The 26,526-nt window shown below is 46.0% G+C and overlaps 1 protein-coding gene across 4 annotated transcripts in view; it reads left to right on the top strand.

The window, feature by feature from the left end:
- The window catches only part of ADK (adenosine kinase), a 723,202-nt gene that overhangs the window by 67,660 nt on the left and 629,016 nt on the right, over positions 1 to 26,526 (top strand). For 2 of the 4 annotated variants that reach the window (XM_086921821.1, XM_086921820.1), the window contains exon 1: positions 18,515 to 18,581. The exons of the other annotated variants lie outside the window; for them this stretch is intronic. In XM_086921821.1, coding sequence (XP_086777947.1) covers positions 18,568 to 18,581 — 14 coding nt within the window. In that variant the 5' untranslated portion in view covers positions 18,515 to 18,567. Of the gene's footprint in view, positions 1 to 18,514; positions 18,582 to 26,526 lie in introns of those variants that run through there. 4 annotated transcript variants of the gene reach the window in all.

Raw genomic sequence — 26,526 nt, 5'->3', positions numbered from 1 at the left:
GGTGGGATGAACAGCTCTAAAGCTCCACACATCCAGCTGGAGAATCTTGCCTCCCAGACGCAGGAGTGACGCCGCCATGGCTGACCCTGACAGCTCCGGAAACCGTTAATATTTCTAAGTGTTCACCTCAGAATCTGAGTATACTGGGAAAATGTCACACACTTGTGTTCTGTACTCTCCATATTGAGAACTATTGCACTTCTACTGTAATGTTGAGCATCTTTAATAATTCATTAACCTAAAATAAGTACTAGCATTGCAGCTAATCTCACAATTACCATTACTCCCACTATTAGATATTTCCCCACTTTACAATGAACCTTACAGTCCATGTAACAACTCGCTTCCACCCATTTTAGCCCCTGTTGGATTTTAGACTACTACTGTGAGAGAGTCTCACTACCTGAGTCATACTCATGGTAAATTCATGGTAATTGGACTGAGTGCCAACAGTGTCTCCTTTTTAGGTCTCGCCTTTTCCATTCCGCAGGAATGGGAAATGGGGAGAATTCAAGTGCTCAAAATACTCGTGAAACTACCGCTTTTTCCGTGCGGTTTTCTTCGAGTTCACGTGGGCACAGGCACGCGCTTTTGTGCCATAAACTTTTTTTTCCGAGCCTTTGTTATTTTTAGGTCTCGTGACCTACAATGCGCGCAAGCGCATTGAGGGAGCGAGAATTCAAGTGGCCAAAATCATCGTCAAACCAAAGGCTTCGTTCCTGTGGTTTTCTTGAAGTTCACGTGAATCACGTGAGCAAACAAGCACGCGCATTCACGGCCAGCCCAGCACATCGAGGGGCTTCTCCTCCCCTAATTATTCATGGCCGGCCGCAGGCCGGCCATACCTCCCCAGCCCGCGCATTCATGGCCAGCCCAGCACATCAAAGGGCTCCTCCTCCCCTAATTATTCTTGGCCGGCCGCAGGCCGGCCAAACCTCCCCAGCCAGCTTCTTGCCTTCTCTGCCTTCCCTCCGTCAGCACATCAGGCTGGTCATCAACGTCCTTTAAAATGAAAGACGCGAAAAACAACATTACGTTTTTTGTATCACCTTCAAAATTACACAATACTATTCAAAGCTTAATAAAAACGAGCACGGCCAAAATAAACACGCCAGTGTTGTTAACTGTGCAGAGAGTTTAACCGTGTTACTCGGAATCCCTTTTTTTTTTTTAACTTTCAGTCAGTGAATCATATTTAATGAACTGTGCCCTTAGGGTATTATAACATTCCTTCACTTCAGCAGATGTTCTAAATAAACATTTAATTTGCTCACAAGCCCCGTTCCTGCAAGTATTTGAGCAGCGTTATCAGGGCACGCGTGGAGTAAAGTCTTGGCCGACATTGGCATGCCGCCTGCACGCTATGCAAATGGACGCCCCCCGCGCGCCCTTCCTTCCTCACAGGTCAAGCTAGCTGTCCAGCGTGATGCCTCGGGACGCAGCCGCGTATTCAGAGCCCCCCACGGGCACATCTATACGGGAATAGAGACACGAAAACATGATCATGAACAGACACCGTCCTCCCCGGGGAAACACCTTGTTATGCACCGCGGAGCCGTAAATAAACAGCCACAGGCTGGCCTCCCCAGGGGCCGGGGCTGCAGCTGTAGTAAAAAGTTCGCATAGCAAACGCACAACTGCGTGGGTTTGTTAACAGCAGCCAAGTGCGGTACCACCTCAGACTGCAGAGCATTCATGCGTAGCATAAGACAAAACATGCAAGAATCTGAATCCTGCAGACTCCTTTTCTTACCAAGGTATAGTTTATGGTAAACTTCTAAATAGTACCAACGCGTCTCGCCACAGATGGTCCATGCAGTGATGACGCCATGGCCGCAAAGGCCATTAAAAATGCCAAAGTGCTTAGATCAGACTTTATGGAAACATACCTAACAAGTTTTAACTGTCATCTGGCCAAGCAGATGGAAATGTATTCATATTGAGTGCTTTACCATAGTTCATGCCATGTACTACTTTTTCTTGCTCAAGTCATTCATTGAAGCAGGACAACCCAAAGCAAGCGAGGTGGTCCGCGTGTCAGATTATTTTTCTTGCTGAAAGAAAAGTGGCGCTGGTCCCACCAGGATTTGCCGGTTAATGCAGTAAGCACTGGTTTAATTTATGTTTCAGCACTCCATGGCAGGGCATTACTTTCTTCACTCCTCCCACTGTTATTTTTTATGTATTAATTTTTGTGAATAAACGACAGCTGCACATTCCCGACAGGGCCTTCCTACTGGTCTTTTGCTCCAAAACATTAATCAAACCCCAACACGCCTTGCTTTATTTATTTTTCATTCACATTTTTTAAATTATTTTTGCGACTGCCAGTACTAAAGAGCAGCTTGCATCTCTGTGTTGCATTCACACTTCTCCTCCCCTCGCTCGCATTCCCACCCCCCCACCAGGCTCTCCCGCCCCCACCCGGCTTCCCTCCGGCCATTTGCCACACTCCTTGCCTCTGTCTTGCCTCCCCCTCCAAGAAACAAAACAAGCACTGGCGTTGCCAATAGGTCTCGCAGGAGGAAAGTTGGAGCTATTACAATTGCAAATAACAATGCCTTTTATTTTTGTTTTCATTTTCAAAACATAAAGGGCTTTGTCATTTACAAAACCAATAGCTCCAACTTTCCTAATACGAGACCTATTGGCAACGCCAGTGCTTGTTAAGAGAAGGCCTCCTCTGTGAAGCTAGGGTACGAGGCACTGGACTGGTTACACATGAACACATAACTGCATGCTGTGCAAGATAATAGTCTTGCATACTCAGCCCCGGTATCTGCAGGAAGCCTATCACATAAGCGACTCTTCAAGCATTAGTTCTGATATGGGGTAGGCCATCTATTGTGAGTGGGCATTGACATTGGCATTGTCTGTGGTGCACAATAAAACTACCGGCCCCCTTGTGCTAATTCAATAAATCTTGTCGAACACCCCTATTCTTCTATTATCACATTCAGGCATACATACTCAAAATACATAAAACCCGTTTTTTGCAAAAGATGTCTCCTCCTTTATTAAAAATGTTTCCTTTTATATTCATGTAACACTGAATCACAATAATTGATTATTATTTACAGAGCCACAGACTCCATGTCAATATTCCACATAAATATTTCATAAACGTTTTTCATCGAACAATTTTATAATGTGATAAAAGAAGAACAATAGGGGTGTTCCAAAAGATTGATTGAATCCTCACAAGGGGGATGATAGTTTATTTTGGTTATTTGAACACAGTTCCCTTTGTTCGTTTGAATGGTTACTCTATATTAGTTTTATTGTCTGTGGTGCTCGCAAGATATTACACATTACAGGCACAATCTGCACTAAGGCACTGTTTTGCCCCACTTATTGTATTGCAACATTTATTTACTGCTTACTACTCCTATGGGAGGGGGGGCTGAAGTGCTTGCATACACGAGTAGCATGCTACACCATGAATGGTGTGTGGCTGGAATTCTTTTGGGATGGGGGGGTTGTTCCTATGTGGGAAGTGTATCCATGTAGTGTGTCGACCACTGAAGTGCATTTATGGTGTTATGCAGCACGTAGAAGTGTGTTGGATGAGGAAGTGTGAGGAAGTGTAAGAGACAGATGTGCTGTTTTTTTTGGTTTCCAGTATTCTAGAAGCTATTAACAGCTCTGGAAGTTCCTTTATGGTATTTCGTATGATAGTGTGCTTATCTGGTTAGTGCATTGGGTTGTCCCAGCTGAGATTTTGTGTACAGATGTAGTCCAGAACTAGTAACGTTGAAGGGAACGAGAAGAGGAGAGGTCAGTTTATATGGACATTTTTTTAATTATTCCATATCTGAGTGTCTGTGAAATGTAAAGAAGCTGTCCGCTTGTCTAGATATTTGGGACCTGTAGTGAAGGGACTAAATACAAGTTCTACCAAATTGTCCAGTAACGTGTGACCAATCTCTTCAGTTATTCCATGCCTGTTCATTTGGTGATGTTTAGGGTGTACAGTGCTTGTGATAGACAATCCTCATACCAAATGTAATGAATGTAATAGGTGTAAGTGACAATTTTGTGCGTACCTCTGTGTATTATGGGTTTAGTATTATTGTGGGCAATAACGCTTACATATGGAAGTACAAAAATATATAATTCCAAGACGAACCGTAGGGCAGCTCTTTTTTTTGCTTATCTGCATAATAAAATCAGTTTGCAAATTGGGCTATTTGAAATTTGTGGGTTGTAAGCTGAGTAGTGTGTTTGGGAGAGCGACTGTTTTCTAGGCTTTGTTGCCAGGATACTATTGGTGCAGTTATTTAATAAATAGCCAGGTTTTCAACTGTCTTCGGAAGTGTATATGGTCCTGTGTACTTCTAATATTGGCTCGTAGTGAGTTCCAAAGCTTGGCAGTTTGTATTGAGAAGGCCGTCCCTCCTATGGATTTCTTATGGTAAGGTAATATGCTAAGTGGTGCAAGCCAGAAGTGCAGTGGTTTATATTGCTTGAATTTAACTTGTAGATATAGTAATCCGTTTTCTTGGGAGGCTCTGTGGCCAGTGCAGAGTGCCTTGAACATTGCCCTTCTAGCTGTAGGTAGCCATTGAAGTCGTTTGCAGGACAGGAGACTGAAGTCATGCATTCTCTTATATGAAGGAGGAGAAGAAAACACGTGGCAGCATTATGAATCAGTTTTGTTTGGCATGTAATGGTTGCAGGTGCGCCACGGTATAGGCTGTTGACACACAGATGATGGCCGGAATGCAGAGCAAATCCAACATTCACCCCCAGTGTATGGATCTGGGTTAAATCCATCGTTCTTCCATGCCACCCCAGTTTAGACCCAGTCGTATGCAAATCATTCTTGAATCTGTGCCTCATGGGAACAGTCCAGGCCGAACTGCCAAGCCTGGTCTGTCCTGGACCGGAAACAAGCATCCTGGGACTGGTTTCAGGTCATCTCCCCTCATCAGCCAGTTTAGCTTGAATCCAGTGCCACTGTGAGCCTGGGACCCACGTCTGGGCATTCCCGGTGCACTTGGGGCGAGAAAGCAAAAGACCCACAGATGATGGACGGAATGCAGAGCAAATCAAACTTTCACCCCTCAGTCAGTAGATCTGGGTTAAATCCATTATTCTTTTGCTTACCATCCCCCCAGTTTAGAGCCAGCCATATGCAAATCGGTCTTGACCCTGTGCCTCATGGGAACGGTCCATCCCGAACTGCCAAGCCAGGTCCTCCCTGGACCGGAAACAAGCATCATTGCATCCTAAGACCGGTTTCGGGTTTCGCCCCTCACCCCTCATCAGCCAGGATAGCTTGAATCCAGTGCCACAGTGAGCCTGGGACCCAAGTCTGGGCATACCTGCCGTATTTTGGGCGAGAAAGCAAAAGACATATAAGGTATAGTCAAGCTCGACGATTAGGAGCACGAGTATGGCTAGCAGTTTATGTTGGTATGGGAAGATGTGACGTAGTGTTATTGTGAAGTCCCTCTTTATGCTATTGGTAGCATGCAGTACCAAGGATAAATCTGAATCCACGGTTTCTACCACGTTCTTCCCTTGATGTTGTTGGAGAGGATTTAAGTTCCTTAGGCCAAAGGGTGGCAGGCTTTGCCATTGTCCGCATGTCATAATCTCGTTCTGTGCAGTATTGCGCTTTAGATGGTTATCCATCATCCATGTGTTTATTAAGGCACAAAAGCAGTCATTGAGTTTTGAAATGTAGAGGTCTTTGGGGATTTCCATTTTTAAATTATATGAGTGTGCTGTATTGTTGCAACAAGTGAGGTTGTATGCTTTAATCAGATATGGTATGGGGTAAGGTAGATGTTGAAAAATAGAAGAGATATTATAGACCCCTAAGGAATGGCACAATGTTTGTGAGGAGGTGATGTGTACGGGGTAAGTAGATTACAGTTTGTGAGATAAGAAGCATTCCATTGTAAAGCATTTTTCCCGGATTATGATACTGTGAAGTGTTTGCAGTAGCGTGTTGTGGTAGACATTGTCAAATGCAGCTGATAAATCCAGAAATAATAAGGCAACTACTCTGTTTTTGTCCACTGTGAGGTTCAAATCATCCCAGATGGATATGACAACTGAATCTGTGCGTGCCTCTGTCTGATCTGAAACCGGACTGATGGTTTAGAAGTAAGCCATAATGTTTCGTAAAGTTAGGGAGACGAGTAAACACTGCTTTCTCAAAACATTTTCAAAAAAATGTCCCATTTGAAATGGTACTGCAGTTTGCTAGATCAGATGGGTTGAGGTTTTCTTTTTGATGAGAGGTCCCATGTAGGAGGTTTTGAGCTCAGGTGGGACTGAACCTAGCTCCAAGGATTTGTTGAGTAGTCATTTGGCTACCTCTCCTGCACAGCTTGAGCGAAGGATATCTTTAAAGATTATTGGCGGTGATGTATCTGATGGTCTGGCTGAAATGATAATATTGAGGAAATCTTTTTGTGACGGAGTATTGAAGGTATACATTGAAGGGTGGTTATTGGTGTCTTTGTGATGGTGAAGTAATTTATTGTGATATTAACTGTGTTCTTCAGGCAATTTTGAATCTTTATACTTTTCTACATTAGTTAAATAAATATTTTGTCACAGAAGTCTTGCTATTTGTGGTGCTTCTGTGTTTAGGCACTCTGCACTACAGAATTATGTTATAATTGTATCGAGGTCTTTGTAAGGGCAGTCTCCTTCAGTTATGCATGTGGAGTAGTGGTGTCTTTTTGTGGTTCTTATGGCTTTGTTATAGTGCCGTAACATGCTTCTGTCTGTTTCAGCTCCTGATTTTCTCAATTTCCATTGTATTATGTTCAGTTGTGCTTTTACTCTGTTGATGTTGTTTTTAACGTATGGGGTGTTCTTATTGTAGTCCACTCTGGATGTGTGTTTTGCTGGTATGTTTGTCCGTTGCAGTAGAGATCTAGTTGTAGAAGGTGTGCATGTCTTTCTGCCACATATTTATTGTTTTTAGGGCTCGCCTGCTGTGCGCATGCGCATAGCTGGCGAAGCTCTAATGTGGCTTATCCAGAGGTTAACCACCACTGGCGATTCCACTGGCGATTGCATGAAGTGCATGTGCTTTTTAGGTGATTGCGCAAGCGCAAGCCCTAAAAAGCGCGTGCACAATGCCACCAGCCGCCTGCCTGCCTGCCTCGCATTAGCACATCAAAGGCAGCCCTCCCAGCGCATTTCTCACCCCCTAATTATTCACGGCCGGCCGGTCGTACTTTCAGTTTCACGGCCGGAGGCTGTGTCTCCTTTTAAAACTTGTTTAACTTGTTTCTTTCAAAGTCCATCCTGATAAATTTCGGTAAATGCATCACTTGACTCACATTTTCTGCTGTCTCTGGTCAGGTGAGTTAAGCTTGAAATGTTGAAATAAATGTTTGTGTGAAAAATGAGCCCACGGTTCTGATTGCTTTTACATTAAACTATTATCGGCACCACTGTTTTGTTAACCAAAATATCGACTCACTTTAGCATAGATGGCGTACTCTGTCCGAGTTTTAAAATTAAATTCTCCTCCCACCATTTGTGATTCAGCTTCCCTACCATACAAGGTATGTCACATTTCATTTTCGATTCCCCTTTGCTTTGCAGCTTCAGCAGCTTGTGGTGTTTCTGTGCTGAAAGGAATGGGCTTTTGCCTGCCAGTGCTGATGGCCATGTCTCCCGCAGGGCGATATTGGACAGTATCGTATTGTTGCTCTTGCGCAAAAAAGTGTAGGCAGTTCATCCCAAATAGCTTACCATCGGTACAGAGAAATCCTCCCCTTTTTATTTCCTTACAGTATCCGGAGCGGGTGGGATAAGGCCATGGGTCAGCAAGTAGGGCAGTGCCTTTTTTGTGGTCTACGTTTAGTTCGGTGGTTGGGGAACACTGTAGCAGTGGTCGACACAGTCCGAGCTTTCTCTCTAGCGGTGTGTGTGTATGGTAAAGTGAGCAGAGGGTGATTCTCGGTCTTGGAAGGGGCTACACCTCTAACCCCAGGCTAAGGAGAGCCGTGGGACACTGTTTCTTTCTCTCTGCTGTCCTGGTTAATACACAGCACTCTGAGGCATAGAGCTTCTTCTAACACAATCGCCATGTCGCGGACCTCGCTATGCTTCTAGCTGATTACTGGTAGGCCGGGGTGCCTAGTGACCTTTGAAAAGAAAGTTATCCTGTAGCCCCAGTCTGCTTATGCAAGCACTTGTGACCCCACCCACCCCACAAATTACCTCTCTGGCTTCCCTGTCGTGAGACAACACCCTGCACCGACTAATCTTGTGTCGGTCAAAGGCTGGTTAGTGGAACTGTCTACTGAGTATGCCTGTCATTTCTGGTGTTCCAGGGTGGGTTGAAACTTTTCCAGTGTGCTGGCTGTTTTAGGCCTTCAATGAGGGGCTTGATGCCATACAAATAATGGGTCTTAAAAATGTATCGCCGCTGGGTCCGCAACAGTGTTGAAACATTTTGCTTATGTCTGATGGCTGCAGCGTTGGTTGGTATGCACCCACCACACAGCTCCACCGATGCACCCACCACACAGCTCCACCGAGGCACCCACCACACAGCTCCACCGAACGACCCACCACACAGCTCCACCGATGCAGCCACCACACAGCTCCACCGACACAGCTCCACCGATGCACCCACCACCCAGCTCCACCGATGCACCCACCTCCACCGACACAGCTCCACTGATGCACCCACCACACAGCTCCACCGAGGCACTCACCATACAGCTCCACCGAGGCACTCACCATACAGCTCCACCGAGGCACCCAGCTCCACCGATGCACCCACCACCCAGCTCCACCGATGCACCCACCACACAGCTCCACCGAGGCACCCACCACACAGCTCCACCGATGCACCCACCACACAGCTCCACCGAGGCACCCACCACGCAGCTCCACCGAAGCACCCACCACACAGCTCCACCAATGCACCCACCACACAGCTCCACAGATGCACCCACCACACAGCTCCACCGATGCACCCACCACACAGCTCCACCGATGCACCCACCACACAGCTCCACCGATGCACCCACTAAACTCCACCAATGCACCCACCACACAGCGTTACCGATGCACCCACCACAGAGCTCCACCGAGGCACCCACAACACAGCTCCACCGATGCAGCCACCACACAGCTCCACCGACACAGCTCCACCAATGCACCCACCACCCAGCTCCACCGATGCACCCACCTCCACCGACACAGCTCCACCGATGCACCCACCACACAGCTCCACCGAGGCACTCACCATACAGCTCCACCGATGCACCCACCACACAGCTCCACCGATGCACCCACCACACAGCTCCACCGATGCACCCACCACACAGCTCCACCGATGCACCCACCACACAGCTCCACTGATGCACCCACCACACAGCTCCACCGATGCACCCACCACACAGCTCCACCGATGCAGCCCACCACACAGCTCCACCGATGCACCCACCACACAGCTCCACCGATGCACACAGCTCCACCAATGCACCCACCACACAGCTCCACCGATGCACCCACCACACAGCTCCACCGATAAACCCACCACACAGCTCCACTGATGCAGCCACCACACAGCTCCACCGACACAGCTCCACCGACGCACCCACCTCCACCGACACAGCTCCACCGATGCACTCACCACACAGCTCCACCGAGGCACTCACCATACAGCTCCACCAAGGCACCCACCACCCAGCTCCACCGAGGCACCCACCACACAGCTCCACCGAGGCACCCACCACACAGCTCCACCGATGCACCCACCACACAGCTCCACCGAGGCACCCACCACACAGCTCCACCGAACGACCCACCACACTGCTTCACCGATGCACCCACCACACAGCTCCACCGATGTACCCACTACACAGCTCCACCGATGCACCCACTACACAGCTCCACCAAGGCACCCACCACACAGCTCCACCGATGCACCCACCACACAGCTCCACCGATGCACCCACCACACAGCTCCACCGATGCACCCACCACACAGCTCCACCGATGCACCCACCACACAGCTCCACCGAAGCACCCACCACACAGCTTCACTGATGCACCCACCACACAGCTTCACCGATGCACCCACCACCCGGCTCCACCGATGCACCCACCACACAGCTCCGCCGATGCACCCACCACACAGCTCCACCGATTCACCCACCACACAGCTCCACCGATGCACCCACCACACAGCTCCACCGATGCACCCACCACACAGCTCCACCGATGCACCCACCACACAGCTCCACCGATGCACCCACCACACAGCTCCACCGATGCACCCACTAAGCTCCACCGATGCACCCACCACACAGCTCCACCGATGCACCCACCACACAGCTCCACCGATGCTCTAACTAAGCTCCACCAATGCACCCACCACACAGCTCCACCAATGCACCCACTAAGCTCCACCGATGCACACACCACTCAGCGCAACCACAGCATCACTCAGCGCAACCACAGCATCACTCAGCGCAACCACAGCATCACTCAGCGCAACCACAGCATCACTCAGCACCACCACAGCATCACTCAGCAGCACCACAGCATCACTCAGCGCAACCACAGCATCACTCAGCGCAACCACAGCATCACTGGTTCAAATATGTTCTTTTAATGTTTCAAGCTTTCTTGCTTTATTACAAATCACAAAAAGATGTTAATATTTCACTTCTGTTCTTGGATTTTCCTCACAATAAAAAACACTGAACATAATCTTCACAAAAGTTATTTACAAAAGTTTAAGCTATTGCCATTACAAATTAAATAAATTATTTAAGTATTAATTATTTAAAAAAATTAAAAGCCATTGTTATTTGTAATATCAATACATCTAAGTCACGTAAATACAAAACATGTTGCATTACAAATGCTATAGGTGTTTGCGAAAGTTAGAACTATTGGCATTGTAAATGACGAAGCTATTAATTTAGCTATTTTAAAAAATATCACATAAATAAAAAAAAATCATTTATAAGACCAATAGCTCAAACTTTCCTAATGCGAGCCCTATTGCATTTCCAAAGCTTGTTTTTCACGGTGGGTGTTGATTTGCTGGTCTAGTTTATGTCAAAAATATTTTTATTAGAAATTTTGGTGTATACATTCCACAGTCAAAAATTGTATCATCACGAGATCCCACGTAGGGGAAGAAAAGCCACAACCAGAAGTTGGTAAATAAGCTGAGTGCATCAATCAGCTGGTCTAGTTTTAAGGTCTCCCCTTCATGAGCCTGCGGAAGCACATGCCCTCTCTCATGCAAGATTCTTTTGTTCAGTACTGGGCTTAGAATCCACTCATTGATTGCCATTCATTGACATCCCTGTCAATTTTCTGTGCTGCTTTCTCATTGGGCAGGGCTTACTATGTGTCACTTACTGTTCTTTCCATGGTGCATGGACCAAGTACAGATTCATTAGGTTTGATTAGTGTCCCTCCCGTGCTCATGCCGTGATTCAGGTACTATTTGTGCGCTATGACTCAGTCCATGGTGGCTGCATCATAATTTTTTTTTTTACTTATCTCCACCCACTTGTTGTGTTTTTTCTCCCCCCCCCACCTGTCCTCCTTCCCTGTTTCTTCCCGCCCTCCCACCCAAAGAGAAACAAGCATTTACAATGCAACGGTCTCGCCTTTGCAAAAGTTAGAGCTATTGGCATTGTACATGACAACTTTTTTATTTATGTGTTGGTTTTGAAAACAGATAAATCATGTACAATGCCAATAGCTTAATCTCTTGCAAATGCGAGACCTATTGCATTTGCAGTGCAATAGGTTGCGTATTTACGCCGAGTTTGAGCTATTGACATTGCAAATAACAATGCGTTTTATTTATGTTTCAAACAATAAAATATAATTAAAATGTCTCTCACGCTGCTGTCTCTCACACAGTAGCAGAGAGTAGTAGTAGTGAGTACTAAAGAGTTAGTAAAGTGTATTAGAGAGTAGTAGAAAGTGAGTAATCAAGAGTATTCGAGTAGTATAGAGTGAGTAGTAGAGTAGTATAGAGTGAGTAGTAGAGTTAGTAGTAGAGAGTGAGTAGTATAATGATTTGCGAGTAGAGAGTAGTAGAGAGTGAGTAGTAGAGTGAGTAGTAGAGTGAGTAGTAGAGTATATACAGTTAGTAGAGTTGTAGAGAGTGATTAGTAGAGTGTGAGTAGAGAGTAGTAGAAAGTGAGTAATAGTGAGTAGTAGAGAGTGAGTAGAGTAGTAGAAAGTGAGTAATAGTGAGTAGTAGAGAGTGCGTAGTAGAGGAGTAGAGAGTGTGTAGTAGAGGAGTAGAGTGTGTGTAGTGGAGTAGTAGAGGGAGTACTAGCGAGTAGTATTGAGTTGTAGAGAGTACTAGAGTGAGTAGTAGTGAGTATTGTGAGTAGTAGAGAGTGAGTAGAGTCAGTAGTAGAGAGTAGTAGAAAGGAGTAGAGAATGAGTAGTAGAGTGAGTAGGGAGTAGTAAAGGAGTGAGTTCTCAGCCATTGGTCACCTTTAGCTAGCCCCTCCCTCTCCCGTCCTCAACCGGCTCCCTCCCAGACCCTGATAGGAAACAGACAGCCAGCAAGTGAGGTGAGAGAGAAAGTGTATGGGTGCGAATGTGAGTGCGTGCAAGAATAAAAGAGTAAATAAGTTGCTCTATTTTTCTCCTTGGTGCAAAACTACAGCTTTGATCTGTTCTCTGAAGGCGCCTTCCCTACTTCGTTGAAAACATGGAGCAAAATGTATTTTGACTTGTTTTGCTACAGTGCAAAAGTTTAAGTAGGGGCCTAGTTACACTGTGAATATTTTAGCAACTGGGGGGGGGGCGCTTATCGCCCACAATTCAAGGATTTCTTGAAGAATCGGGATTAAAGACTAAAGAAAGTGCATTTAAACAAGTGTTTCTGTCCAGTCTTAATCTGATTTCGTCAATAAATCCTCACTCCCAAAACCAGTAGCCAAACTCTGTAAGCCGATTGACACTGGCCGCAACCTTTGACTGGCACTTCTGCCCACAGGCACTGTGAGCTGAGTGTGAAATTGTGTTAAGCACACTCTGTGCCCTGCGCCATTTAATGCTTTCGATATACATCGAGACCATCTTCATTTCATCTGGGCTAGTAAGTTTTTCTCCCGGACTTCATTCAGGTAATTCATTCATTGGCATTCCTCAGACAGACAATAACCTCCCAGACGTTTCCTGGGGGGGAAGGGTGGGGGGGTTTGCTTGTGGGGGTATTGGCGGCATGTCCCACAATAACATGAATTGTCTCACCATCAGAATTCGGGGCATGCTTCAAAAAATGTCCCCTTGGAACAACTAGTGCAGGATTTTGGCCAGAAATATATGCTGTCCTCCAGATAGTTTTGTTTGCATTTTACTATTGCTTACAAACTTAAATTGCAAACAAGGTTTGATTGCTCCCTGTAAAAAAAAAAGGTGGTAAAGCGATAAAACATGTTGTGTGCATTTCAATGTAATTTTTTTTGTGACATCAAGGGATTCGAATAAAAATGAAAAGCGCAAAACTAAATTTGTGCTTCTCATTTTTAAAAAAAATCTTATTTACCGCAACAGAAAAACGTAGCGCACCCCACATACATTTTTAAATCAATTATTGACTAACAGTATCCTACAGGCTCAATGCCGGGCATACTACCCCATGCCTTCTCAATCCGCCCGTAACCTGGGTCTGCTGTTAGACACCACGCTCTCCTTTGACAGGCAAGTCAGTAGGACGGTATCAACTTGCTGTGGTGCTATTAGAATTTTGAGAAAGATCTCACACTATCTCCCCCCCGAAGCCCGGAAGCAGGTAACAGTGGCCCTCGTCTCCTCAAGACTGGACTACTGCAATGCACTATACTCAGGCATTAATAAAAAGCTGGTTCAACGCCTGCAGATAGTGCAAAACGCAGCGGCCGGGTTTGTTGTTGACGCCCCTAGACTCTCTTCAGCCTCCTCAATCAGAAAAAAATCTGCACTGACTTCCCATTCAGGCTAGGATCAATTTTAAGACAGTGCCGGAAAAACCTTGGTAAGCACTCGGGTGCTATCCTCACTGGATTATTGCAATGGCTTATTTGGCAATGCACAATCTCGGGTTGTCAACAAAATGCAAACAATACAAAACTCTGCAGCAAGACTGCTTTCCAAGACCCCCAAATTCAAGCCGATCGCTGAAACAATCCGGAAGTACAATTGGCTTACGATCAAAAATCTGATAAAATTCAAGACACTTTGCATAGCATTCAAAGCTTTACATAAGCAGGGTCCACAGTTTTTTAAAGACCAGTTGACACTCTACTGTCCCCCCAGACAACTCGGATCCACAACAATGTATCAATTAGTGGTCCCACGCACTAAGGCAGTTTCCTGGGGAGACCGTCGGTTCATGGTTATGGCAGCCAGACTTTGGAATACTCCACCATTTTCGTTCAGGTCAAGTCATTCTCTCTTTCTATTCCGCAAAAGGCTAAAAACCTGGTTGTTCAACCAGTAATCCATCTAAAGACCTAACATCGGAGAGTCACGCACTGAGTCTTAGCGCCGAGACGCCCACGGGCATTTGTTTGCGCTTAACAAATATCAAAAATAAATAAATAAATAAGATTCTATGTCTCACCTACAGTGCCTTTCATGGATCTGGTGCAGAAGATATCCGGTCCCTTCTTTCCTTCTATGCTCCGAGCAGAGCCCTACGCTCCTCGAATAAAAACCCCCTGTCTGTTCCCCGAGTTTGTAAAGCCCGATGGGGAGGGAGGGCTTTCTTTTCCCTCGCTCCAAGACTGTGGAACACATTTCCTGCTGAGCTAAAAGGGCAAACATTGATTGTGCTTTTTCGTAAGGCACTAAAAACCTGCCTCTTTGTAGAAGCTTATGCGTAGTTTGGCACACTTTCACATCAGAAACAGCTATAACATCTTTTCCTGCACCTTGATGCCCCTGGGCTAAGTTGCACATTACAAATCGCTATTAATTCATTCATACATTCATACTACCGTGTTTGGTGCTCATTGGTGAAGCAAATATCAATATATGTTCTCCAAAAGGTGATGTACTCTATTCATCGACACCGGGAGGATGAAGAGTTGATTGAACATTTGTGACTTATTAACCGCATTCAGAAGCTACAGCAGGTGAATGTGCCACTGAGCTAGTATCTGGAATAAGAAGGCAATTTAATCGGTTCACAGCACTTTTACACTGTTTATAATATAAAGAAATGGAGATATACATTGTATTTAAAAGTTTATAATGAACATGAAACCGATATATAGGCGTAACATATTTAATACACCATTTCTAGCATTCAGCTGCTGTTTGAATATTTTTCAAAACTCAGTAAATTCTCTGAGCGAAGAGGTGGTTTGCTCCAACTTGGGCGCTATATAACTAAGTGACGGCAGTGACTGCGATTAAAGGCAGCCAGTCACACCTGCTTTTATAAAACAATTGTGGGGCCCATAAATGACACAAACCTTCTCCGGCACCGTTTGATTTTCTGGTAAAAGTCTTAATTGCTGGGGGTGTCTGGGGTGGAGAAGGAGGAGGGGCACATCTATTTTCGAACGCCTTACTGCAGAAGGTGATGGGCGCTAATTGCCCCCCACCTGCAGCGTGAGAGCACCCCATGAAACTCATACCCACACAAATAAACGAAAAATAAAAGGCCGCCTAACATTAACTGCACATTGTTTGTTCGACTCTTTCATTGTGAGAGAAGGATAAAAGCGATTGTTTAAAAAAAAGTGTTAGTGTTTAGAGTGGGAACACGACCTAAAGGTAATTCAGAACTGCTTTGGATGAAGGCACACATTTTCTTTGTGCGACTGTCCTTCAAATGTTCCAATTGCCTCTGACTGTCAATGATAAAATGTACGTTTGGGCCATAGAGACTATGACTGTAGAGTGTGTGAATGAAGACTGGCATCAACATTATAATGTTTGTAGCTATATTTCTCACTTTCACTAAATGATTTTTTTCCTTACCTTTCTTTAACCTGTGTCAGAAGCACGCCATAGCAGGCAGAGGGAACTTGACAATATTTTGCACTGGCCTGCAGGAACCGGTTACCGACAGTGCAGTACTTCGAGCCTCACTCTCAGCCTCAGGAGAGATGCCTGCAGTGCTGAAGTCCGCCCAGAAATATTATTGCTCAGGGCATAGGACTCGGAGGCCTGAAAACACATTTATTTACAGAGTCCTGAACCTTGGGCCCGCCCAGGCTCACTTCTAAACCAATAGCTTTTGGGCTGGCTCAGGCAATAATATATTCACAACTACGGGATGTGGAGAGGAAAACAAAGGCTGGAGAGCCAACGTAATTTTGAGCTCTCAGTTTAGCTCAACTTTGAGTTATTTTAAGCACTCAAAGCAGGTCATTCTGTAATTCCTGTGGAATCGTGCTTCTTGATGCTTGAATCGGGAGGCGGGAGTCTAGCGTTCAAATCAGTAGCCTCCCACCTGAATAAGGAGGGTTGGCATGTCTGATTTATCTGTTTAACCCGGGCATTACGCAAAAACTGGGACATTTCTTTAATTTGCAGCAAAGTGTTGGGACACTGCTCCAAAAACCGGGACCGTCCGGGGAAAACCGGGACATCTGGTGACTCGACTTAATACCCTGAAAAGCCTTCCCTTTGCTGCTAATGGGCCAAGGAAAGGACAAGGCAAAACTACAGAAGATAAACATTGTTTAGTTTCTGTTCCTGTCACTGCCTTTATTGCCACTGAAATTAAGCGTAGTAAGGAGAAGGACAGAGGCCCGAAGTAGCTGCTCCAGGGCCTGTGTGGCCGCTGTGCCTGCGATACTCTGCGTCGTCAATCCTTCTTGTGGTTGCCAGAGATAGGCAACCCTCATTGATGTCTTCATCAGAGTTTTATAGAGAGAGAGAGACACAGCACTGGCGAAAGAAGGATCTGCAGAAAGAGAGAAAAACAGGTATGGAGAAAGAAAGGAAGGATGAACAAGAATCTGACAACGTGAAATACAGAGAGTATCAGGTGTTAAAAGGAAGAAACCAAGATGAGGCACATTTACTGTTCAGCAACCCCAGCATTGCACAGGCCCCTAAGAAACATGTGGGTCCCTGCACTCACTTATTTATGCATCTATCAATTTTAGCAAATTAAACAGTGAGAGAAAACCAAACAATTACGTTGCTGTTATATATCAATGATGTTCTGATCTTAGTGACAGGCCTGTGAAGTAAACGTCCTTCTACATAGCTCGATTTACAGACAAAGTTAATTTAGGCCGTGATATATTTATGTCCACCTGCTACATTGTGAATGCCTTGTGGATAATTTGGGCCGGTGGTGGGCAGCAGCACTCGTTGGGAAAAGAGGTTTAAAAAAAAGGCAAGCAACAAGAGGGAAAGAGAAAAGCTGGAAAACAGTGTTAAACAGAGAAAGCAGGAGCGAGCACAAACCCATAGAATGCGATGAAGGGACAGGAAACGGCAAGCGGAGGAAGAAAACTGCTTTATGTGGAATCAGGTCTAGGCAGTTGGCAGCCCCAGCATTGTGCAGTTCTGGCAGCTGGCTCCCAAGACAAACCGTGGGCCCCTGCACTTCTTTTCACAAGTTAAGCTCTACTGAGTACATTTACCAGTCAAGCTGCCTGGTCAATCTGGAATCGGGTTTCTGGATGCCCGAGGCGGGAGACCAGCCTTCAAATCGGTAGTCTCCCGCCTGAATCGGGAGGGTTGGCATGTCTGCGATTAGTTTATTTAATCAATCCAAGCGGTACAGTATTACGCGGTCGTCCAGCCTTATCTGCATAGGTAATTAAACCGACTGATCAGATATGGCCGTAAACCCTTGTGTGTAGTCCGCTTTCGTTGTCTATAACCCTTATAGGCTGTCGTACACAGTACGCACGTGGTAACAGGACCGGTTCGACCGCGGCCACGTTCAAGTCAGGCGGAGTGTAACCAGGGCCGAACAGGGGAACCAACAGCAACTCTGACAAAAAATGCTCAAACCAACCCATCTCCTTTTGTTTGCTCACGTTGTCTTTCTTTTTCTATCTATCCATTCTCTCTCAGCTCTTCTCTCCTCTATATCTTCTCCCTTTCTGTTGGCCTCTCTACCTTCCCCTAACCTACCCTCCCTCTCTCTCTCTCTCCTGAAGCCCGTGTGTATGCTGAAATTGATCTCAGTTAGCTGCGGAAAGATTCAGATGCTCCAGAAGTGGCGCTGTGCTTTCGAAACTGGCTTTAACGGGCTCCAGCCCACCGGGGAGTGTAACATTAAGAGCGAAGCGTCGACATGAGTGGCGCCGCCTTCACCGTCCAAACACAGAGACGCCCTGGTGCCTGGGCATGCCATGGCCTCCTATGTGACGTTGTCCTGCGCTTGCTTATAGTATTTTTAGAGGATCTCTTGAGACCCGCCCTCAAGCCCGGGGCGCGTGTCTCCGCTCTGGTCACGCCCAATGTGCTGGGCAGCGCGCGGCAGTAGCCAATTGCCGTTCCCTGTGCAAAGAGGGGCGGGGTTGGAGCTGCTGTAAGTGGTTACATTGGAGGGGCTGCAGCTTCTGTCCCCACGCGCAGTAGAACGAGCAGCGCGAGCCTCTGTCTACCACTACACTACTCAGCATGCTGCAATTCAGGTCAGACCCGGGCCGTGGGATGGGCAGTGGCTGTCCGAATCAGACCTGGGTGGGGGCAGTTTAGCTACATTGCAGGGAGGGTCACTGCACGGACTCCGATTTCCATGCTGCAGATAAGATCACACCAGGGCAAAGAGAAGGATGCAGTTCAAGGAGGAGGCACTGAAAAGGGGCCAGCTCTGCATGACATGCAGCAGTTCGTGTCAGTCTGTGTGATGGGACAGAGAATAGGAAGGATTCGCTGTATGGGGAGCAGTGCTTATGTCGAGTACTAGTGCAGTGAAGATTACGCGTTCTACGCATGGGTCATTGGAGAAAGGCCAAGGGCCACATGACATTAATAGTACTCTGAGTCTACGCAGGGTACTAGAGATGATGTAGCGTGAAGGTGTTAAGAGCCGAAGGATAACTACCACACTCTGTCACACGTTCACTGTTTCCAGCCCTGGACTTGAATTTGTCAACATACTGCATTGTGGGTTTTGTAGTGTTGGTTTGCTTCCATTGACCTATTTTCACGAACGGAGCTGATAGCAGCGGTTTGTGTGTTGAAAGGTGAGACCTTGAAACCTGGTGTGCGAGGATATGGAGTGAGGTGAGGAATATGGAAATGAGCAACGAGCCAAAATGCATGTCGTGTTGTATTCCCCGAGAACATATGAAGTTGAGGAGGCAGCGTAGCTTTCGGGTGCACCCCATTCCTCTCCCCGCGAAGCACGTGCTTCTTTTGACAGTTCAGTGTTCTAATGTTTTACAAGCGCTGGAGCCCAGCCCTTTTAGCGCGCAGATGAAGCTGGAGGCATTTTCCAGGGGAGAAGCGTGGCCGGCGGCTTGCAGGACAGATACACGGCTTTTGAAGGCGACTGTGCTGGGTAGGGACAAACTGGAGCCCTTGTGTCCCCACGTGTCTGCCAGTGCCTGCTTCTAGAAAGGGGTGGGAGGGATTGTGTGCTCTGAGCGCTTCCCCCTTCCCTTGCAGAGCTTTGTGGGTGGGGGTATTTGTAATGCCTGCCCCTTCTAGTTCCCTTAAACCTTTTATTGGAACATATTCTCTTGCCCCCCACACAGGAGCCCCCAACCCCATTAAACCTGTTTAGGTGCAAGCTGTCAACCTGTCGTTTGATGGGCTCCGTGGGCAGATCTCTTCCGCTACACCTGTTGTTGAAGGGGCTGGTGTGCACGTGTCACGGGGCCCCCTGAGTGTTATCAGACCCTCACAGAATGTCCGTGGTGGCCTCGCAGTAGCACGTGGGGGCTGCGTATCGCTACAGTATGTGAAACCTTCTTTGTAGATACGTCTTTGAGGAGTTTGGGGGCTTGGAGGGGAGGGAGGCAACGCTTGTGCTGTCGAGTTTCGATATGCAGCTTGTACTGGAAAACGTTCTTTTCGACAGCCCTTGTCTAGCAGACACAGATCGTGCTAAGGCGCGCCGCTACATATGGAATACTTTATTTATATTTCTATTTTTTTCCATATCTGGTATTTCACAGAGAGGTGTAAACTTGAGTGCCATAAAAAAACATTTCTCTAACCGGCCGGGCATTTCACTACGGGAATAGGAAGAAGTGCAGCTCTTTGGTTCTTTTAAAATGCTCGTCTCCAGGCGTGTTTTAGAAAATAAATGCATGCAGTGGCTTATTGTCCTTAATTAGGGAGCAACATGCATAGCCACAGTGGGCATTTTGAAGTTTTTGGGCGTTTGCCTTAAAGTTCCAGGTCTTAAAATTTAGCGGTCATTTTACATTGTGTAAAGTCTAACTACGCTGGTGCCTAAACATTTGGCGTTTTAGAGGTCAGTTGGTGTGTATATATATGTTTTGTTTTTGTTTTTAAATTGCGCTTTATTACAGAATTCTGCAAAACTTTCTACAATGAAATGCAGATATCAATGTGAATTACAGCATGTGTTAGTGTCGCGGTAGTGGTACATCAAACATTCCCATCTTGTATTTCGGAGCAATAAAAGTGGTCATAACAAACAGTACCCTCAACTTGCATCTCAGTATATTGGCAGTCCTTTGCCTCCAATAACTGGTCTAAGTACAGTTTGTAAAATTTCCTCTATTGGATGCCCCATTGATTTCCCAATATTGTATGTCATGCGTTTGGACCTTAATGCAAGGGCAAGTTGGTGGTTGGTAATCCTATTGTCATTCATGGTGGCATTATATCTAACTTGGTCTGCAGTGCCAACAATAAGTCCCAGTCCGTAGTGGGTGTCCCCCCTCATCTTCGGGTGCATGCGTTCCAGATCAATGATATCTACTGTGCACCACTTCGATCTCAAAATGAGTTCGGGACTTCAGAGGGGCCACACCAGCCTTCCAGTTAATGGCTATACTTCCTTTGCATAAAAGTAGTGCCAAATCTAAAAATCTGTTTGTGTTTAGCCTTCACTGTTCCCGAAAAGCACCCCTCTATTGACAGAGGCAGTTATGCCTGTCGTTTCCGACAGAATATCCAGTAGTGTCCTCCAGTTGGTCCTTATGTGTACACCGTCCCAAACCATATTAATTTTTTTTATATGTGCTGCTTGACATGGCGGATACAGCGGCCGATGCCCAGGGTAAATCTTAGCCAGTCGAGCTTGGGGACAAGGATGTACAGTGGAGATAGTTGAGTTGTGTTAATTTATAGTGGGGATTTCTACTCCCTTTCTTGGTGTTTTCCAATATTCAGTCCTCTTCTTTAACTGGAATCTTACAATTTAACTTCTGCTCCCGTTTCTGTGTCGTCTGGGTATAAAAAGTAGGGGCCAATGCCCTGTGCATGTAGCTCACTACTTTTCTATTTATTCCATGCATCAGTAGGGTGGTTAATACCTCGTCCTTCATAGGTTCGCCTATAGAGCTGCTCTGAGGGCACTGTGTGTTAGGAACTGACCGTCTGGTAATCCCATTTTCTCTGAGTGTGGCAAATATGAGCAGCAACTCCTGTATTGTCCAGCGGGCCTTTGTGCAGGCAAGTGTGGACATAGTGATTTGGTGTAGGGTGCTCAGTAGGTCACTGTCGCCCATTAGGTGCTTCATATATTGTCGTTCAAGGTCCGAGTCAACCGCTAGTTGTCCAGATGTGGTGTGTGGCCACATAATATTTCTGGGTTGGGTAAACCCATTCCAATCTTTTCTGAGAGAGTTATCGCCTTTTCCATGGAGAGTAGTCGCCTGTGCATGCACCATAGTATGTCAGAGAAGGTGGATCCAAGTGTGCAGAAAAACGCTCAGAGTAGACTAAGGGGACGTGGATTATTCCTTACTCGTATATTTTAAGAGCAACATTTCATGGAGAGCATCAAATTGGGTTTTTAATAGTCTCAATCTGCGGTACAAGGAATTTTTTAAAAGAACATAGAAATGAACAGAAACTTGATGTGTTCCAGTTTGAGTATTTCTGAGGCTTCTGATCTGCTAGTCCTTATTTGAACACAATGTGTAATGGTAGTCTGGATTTTTGGGCTCATATTTCTAGAGGTTTGGGGTTGTTTTCCTGGAGTTTCACCAAAACCTGGCTATATGCTTGGTGGTGGGACATTTAAAACATGTTCCTGGAACACATGCTTGTGAAAATAGTCCCAGGTAATGAAGGTTCGGCTTGAAAGTGTAAGCCCCAGAAAAACTGCCTTCTAACTTAGTGTGCCACATGTATGAAGATTACAGGGATATGAACGTAAGGCAGTATTTGACTCCATCCATGTGCAGTTTTTCTTAATGAAACATGTTTGTTCGAAGGCGCCATAATAATGTGATTGCCTGCTGCACAGTGGCGATGCCTGTTGGTTTTCTTTTCTGTGCCAACTGCATTGATTGTGATTAGGTGCTTTAATGAGGTTCTTGAAGAACTTAGTTGCTGTGATACTGACATGTACTGCTTATACGGTCTGTGAAATGACTGGCCCCTCAGTCCTGTTTCAAAGGTTTTTTCACTGTACAGTGTCAGTCCCTACCAACCCCATGCATGTGTACGTCGCTTACATCCTGCAATATGCAGAAACTCTGCTTGCGTTCTCCGACGAAATGCAAAGTCTTGTGAAAGTGTTGTACGGTTTGTTTCTGTAGAAAATGTTTTTTTAAAGGGATTGTGAAATACTTAAGCATTTACTCCGACATAATTGCAAGGAACTTACCTGTCCCAACAGAGGCAATGTGACCGATGTGTTCCCCAGCTGCAATGGTATCTAGATCCCTTTTGTCTTTTTTTTTTCTTCTTTCTTTTCTTGGGCGAACACTGATCATGTGTGTGCGCTGTGACATAGGCCTGTTTCATGGATTGCAGTCTTGTTGGACTGGTGGGAGGGTGGTGGGGTTAACCAGAAGGGCTTCCCTCCTAATTGGGAAAGGCTACTTCCTTTGCCGGAAGTTAAGGATCACAAGATGTTTGTGGCAGAATACGGTTTAGTGATCAGTAGAAGTGAACAGGCCTTTTTAACTGTCACCGGAGTGAGGCCTACAGTCTCACTCATGTAAAGTTCCCCTGCTCTGTTCTTAACTTACCCTTTGGCCTACATCAAGTTAGTATGTTGTACTGCAGCATGTGTTGAAGGCATGTGCTGGGTCTTACAATGGCTCTCCTTTGGCCCTGATTCTCTATTATGGCTTTACATCAATATGTTATAAAGTATATTGAATCGAGGTAATGAGGCAGTTAGTCCACTCTGAGACTGTGTTTCACAAAACAGATTACTTTTTTCCATATGTTGTCACTTTTGCATCTAATTGGGCTATGTAACCACTGCACTCTGAATCAATTGATGTTTTAAAATTTTGTATACAATTCTTTTAAACTTAGTATAATTATCTACAGCATATTGTTATGGTTTTAATTAACTAAAACAATAAAGAATATTTGGATTTGGCATGTGCTGGGTGTAAGTGTGCCGGTGAATGGTAGAATGACTGGAAGATGCTAGGTTCCGTTTTGGGAGACCTTGGGCTGACTGGAGTAGCATGAGGAGGTAGTGGAATCACTGAAGGCAGACTTGTGGATTGCTGCATTCATGTGAGCTGGGTGGGAGACACATTGGAGGAACTAGGTTCTTCAGTACACTTCAGAAGGCGCTCTTTGATTCAGGGAGAGGTTGCTGGAAAGGACACATCTCAGGAAGGAGATGGGGCTGATAGAATTATAAAGAGTAGGGCCGGAGCCCTGGAATAACCTTTTGAAGCACATTATTGTGGCTAACCTCCACAGTCACTGCCATGCCCTGCATTGGGGGGGGGGGGGGGTCAGATTTGGTGTCATTTCTGCTGTAAGACTTCTTTCTGAAGAAAGGTAAGGGCAGCGGAATGAGCACTTAAGGAAGCAGACCCTCAACACAAACTTCAAAGGCTCAGACCCTATATCATTTTTAGTGTCTTTATATGAACTATAACAAGTGGAGTTTTAGCCACCAAAACTGTTAACTGTGAAGCAGCCAGTTAGGCTGTGTGAGGAAGAGAAGCTCTGAAAGACTACTGGCTGTGACCAGGCTTGGTCCTGCCAGTCTCCTGGGTGGGGGAGAGAAATCCAAGAGCATTTGCCCCTGAAGCCTGCAGCAACAGTCCCTGCGTGCAGAGTGCCCTATGTGAATCAGAAGAATGCTTAGAAGGTACAAGTTCCTGTGGTTTCCTGGCAAGTGGATGCCTGTAGCGATTTGTGAGAAGCACTAATCTGGCTGTTGCCTGCAGATTCAAGTCGGTGACCCCATATGCCGGATAGGCCTGCCGCAAAGTTACCCGTGGTTGCACCAGTCATGTCATCGCCCATGTGCTTAGTCAAGTCATCGACCCCCCCCCCCCCCCCCCCGTGCGCTAGAGGGTGCGCCTTGAGGATTAGTGCTGTGCTGATTGGGCCGTAATCTGTTTACGGAATGAAGTGGGCAACCCCGTATGCCAGAGGGGTGCTGCAATGAAGAGGTAAATACTGTTGTGCCGATTAAGAGGTCGCCCGTATTCGGAGTAAAACCGGTGACCCCGCATGCTATAGAAGGGCAACCGGGGAGTTGAGTACTGTTGCCTAGTGCCAGCCACCGGGAAGAGGAGAGGCCGCCCTGGTGACCCGTGTGGTCTTGAACCCCTGACTCGGGGCGGAACAGAAGCAATCCAGCCCTCTCCCTTTCCTCTCTACCTGTGAGAAGGCTCAGAGGACCTTACCATTGTAACGGAGGAAGCGCCTTGGACGCCCAGCCACTGCCTTTGCAGAGCTGCTAGTGCTACACACCAAAAGCAGTCAAGGTGAGAGTTTGACATAAAGTGTACATTCAATATAGGAGGTGAGTAAGGTAGTCCAACCCAGATTGTTTGTTATAGGAAAAATTGGATGGGCAAAGCAAGGAATAGAAATGGAAACCATGATGAGACAGAAGAGCCTAGTGTCAGAAGGACTTGCCTAACTCTCACCTTGGCTATCACGATATATGTACCACCATGTATAGCCCTGAGGAAGCCCGAGGCCGCATGGCCGTTGTCATGGGGCGAAACACGTGTTGGCTATAGAATGTTCTCACTTGTCTACAAAACACGAGAGAAATAAATTGGAATTGATTCCAAGGAATACTTTATTTCTTTTTACTTGGTCCGACACATTTTCAGGTACTCTAATAATAATAATGGGGAAGGGGTTCCCATTGTCTTGTACGAGTGAACTTCCCAAGACCAGCTCTAATAACGTAGGTTCGCTGAGGCATCACACCCTTAACCCCCCCCCCCAAAAAAAATCTGAACAGCAGCCACTGCAGTTCTCCGCAACGTCTGTGAATGAAACTCTCCTGGAGACTTAGATCTTGCAATCCCTGTTGTTGCACAGTCGAAAAAAATGTTGTTGCAGTGGTTAACTCCTTATTGTGTCCACAAAAGATGGGTGTGGCATCATCCATTGTTCCCCAGTTTGTGAAACGTGTTTCTGTAGCCACAGTGGGACCTCTGCTGTATACAGGATCTCCTGTTCCCTTCTGTGTGCTCCGTTAATTTATGGCGATTGTAAATCAACAGGTCAACCGAAGTTGGTTGATTGGTAAAGCTATTGCATGTTTACATAATCGAGGAAGGTGGCCTCTGATGTGAATAGGCGTATTAGTAAAAAAAAAACTCTGTAACTTTGAGTACTGGTTGAAGTTGTTAAAGCCTAAATTGATTAAAGTTACCTGCCATACACAAACGGATGCACAATATTTCGCTTTTTATTTTTGTCATTCTACTTGCTGCCTTTTTTTGGATTGTGGCACCGCAACAACTGGCATCCACAACTATAAGCTGATAGCTAGTATCCTTGGTTGACTAGGCAGATAGCGTTTATGCTTTTTTTCCGGATGGGAGCCACCTGTGAAGAGCATGCTAGGTCAATGTGAACTTCTCTTTTTCCTAGACCTTGTGTTAGCCCAGTTTCCCGTTCATTCATGGCTTTTCAGTATACAATCTGTACCTTGCGTGCCATACTTCTGTTGTCAGTTGGGTGAGCAGGCTCTGTACTGTCACTTAGGCACAGAGTGAGCAGTAATTGCCATCTTTCTCTTCCTGTTACAAGAACAGATGAGTGGAAGCTGCCCTGCTCTCTGATCTCAAGTAGAGAGGAGTGAAGGCTAACCTGTTCTCTTATACAGGACGGAGACAAGTGGAAGCCGCCCTTCTGACATGCAAGTAGAGATAACTGGAGATGATAACGCCCATGGATGCCAACTAGAGATGGGTAGAAGTTCATCTATTCTCTGATGCCTTGTAAAAATGAATGGGAGCTACCCTATTGTCTGATTCCAAGCATAGATAAGTAGAAGGTATCTTAATGTCCGTCCAGTAGAGACAAGAGAATCGATTCTGTTCACTAATGCAAGTTGAAATGTTATTACTCTGATACTATATTGAGATAAGTGAAGGCTATCCAGTTTCCTGTTGCCATGTAATAATGACTGGGTGGTATTTTGTTCTTTAATGCAGTAGAGGTGATTGGCACCCTTATTACTCCCTGATGCAAATA

Source organism: Lissotriton vulgaris, chromosome 5, assembly GCF_964263255.1.
Source record: "Lissotriton vulgaris chromosome 5, aLisVul1.2, whole genome shotgun sequence".
Lineage (NCBI taxonomy): Eukaryota > Metazoa > Chordata > Amphibia > Caudata > Salamandridae > Lissotriton > Lissotriton vulgaris.
Note: the sequence above shows the minus strand (reverse complement) of the source record. Positions and strands in the feature narration are given on the sequence as shown.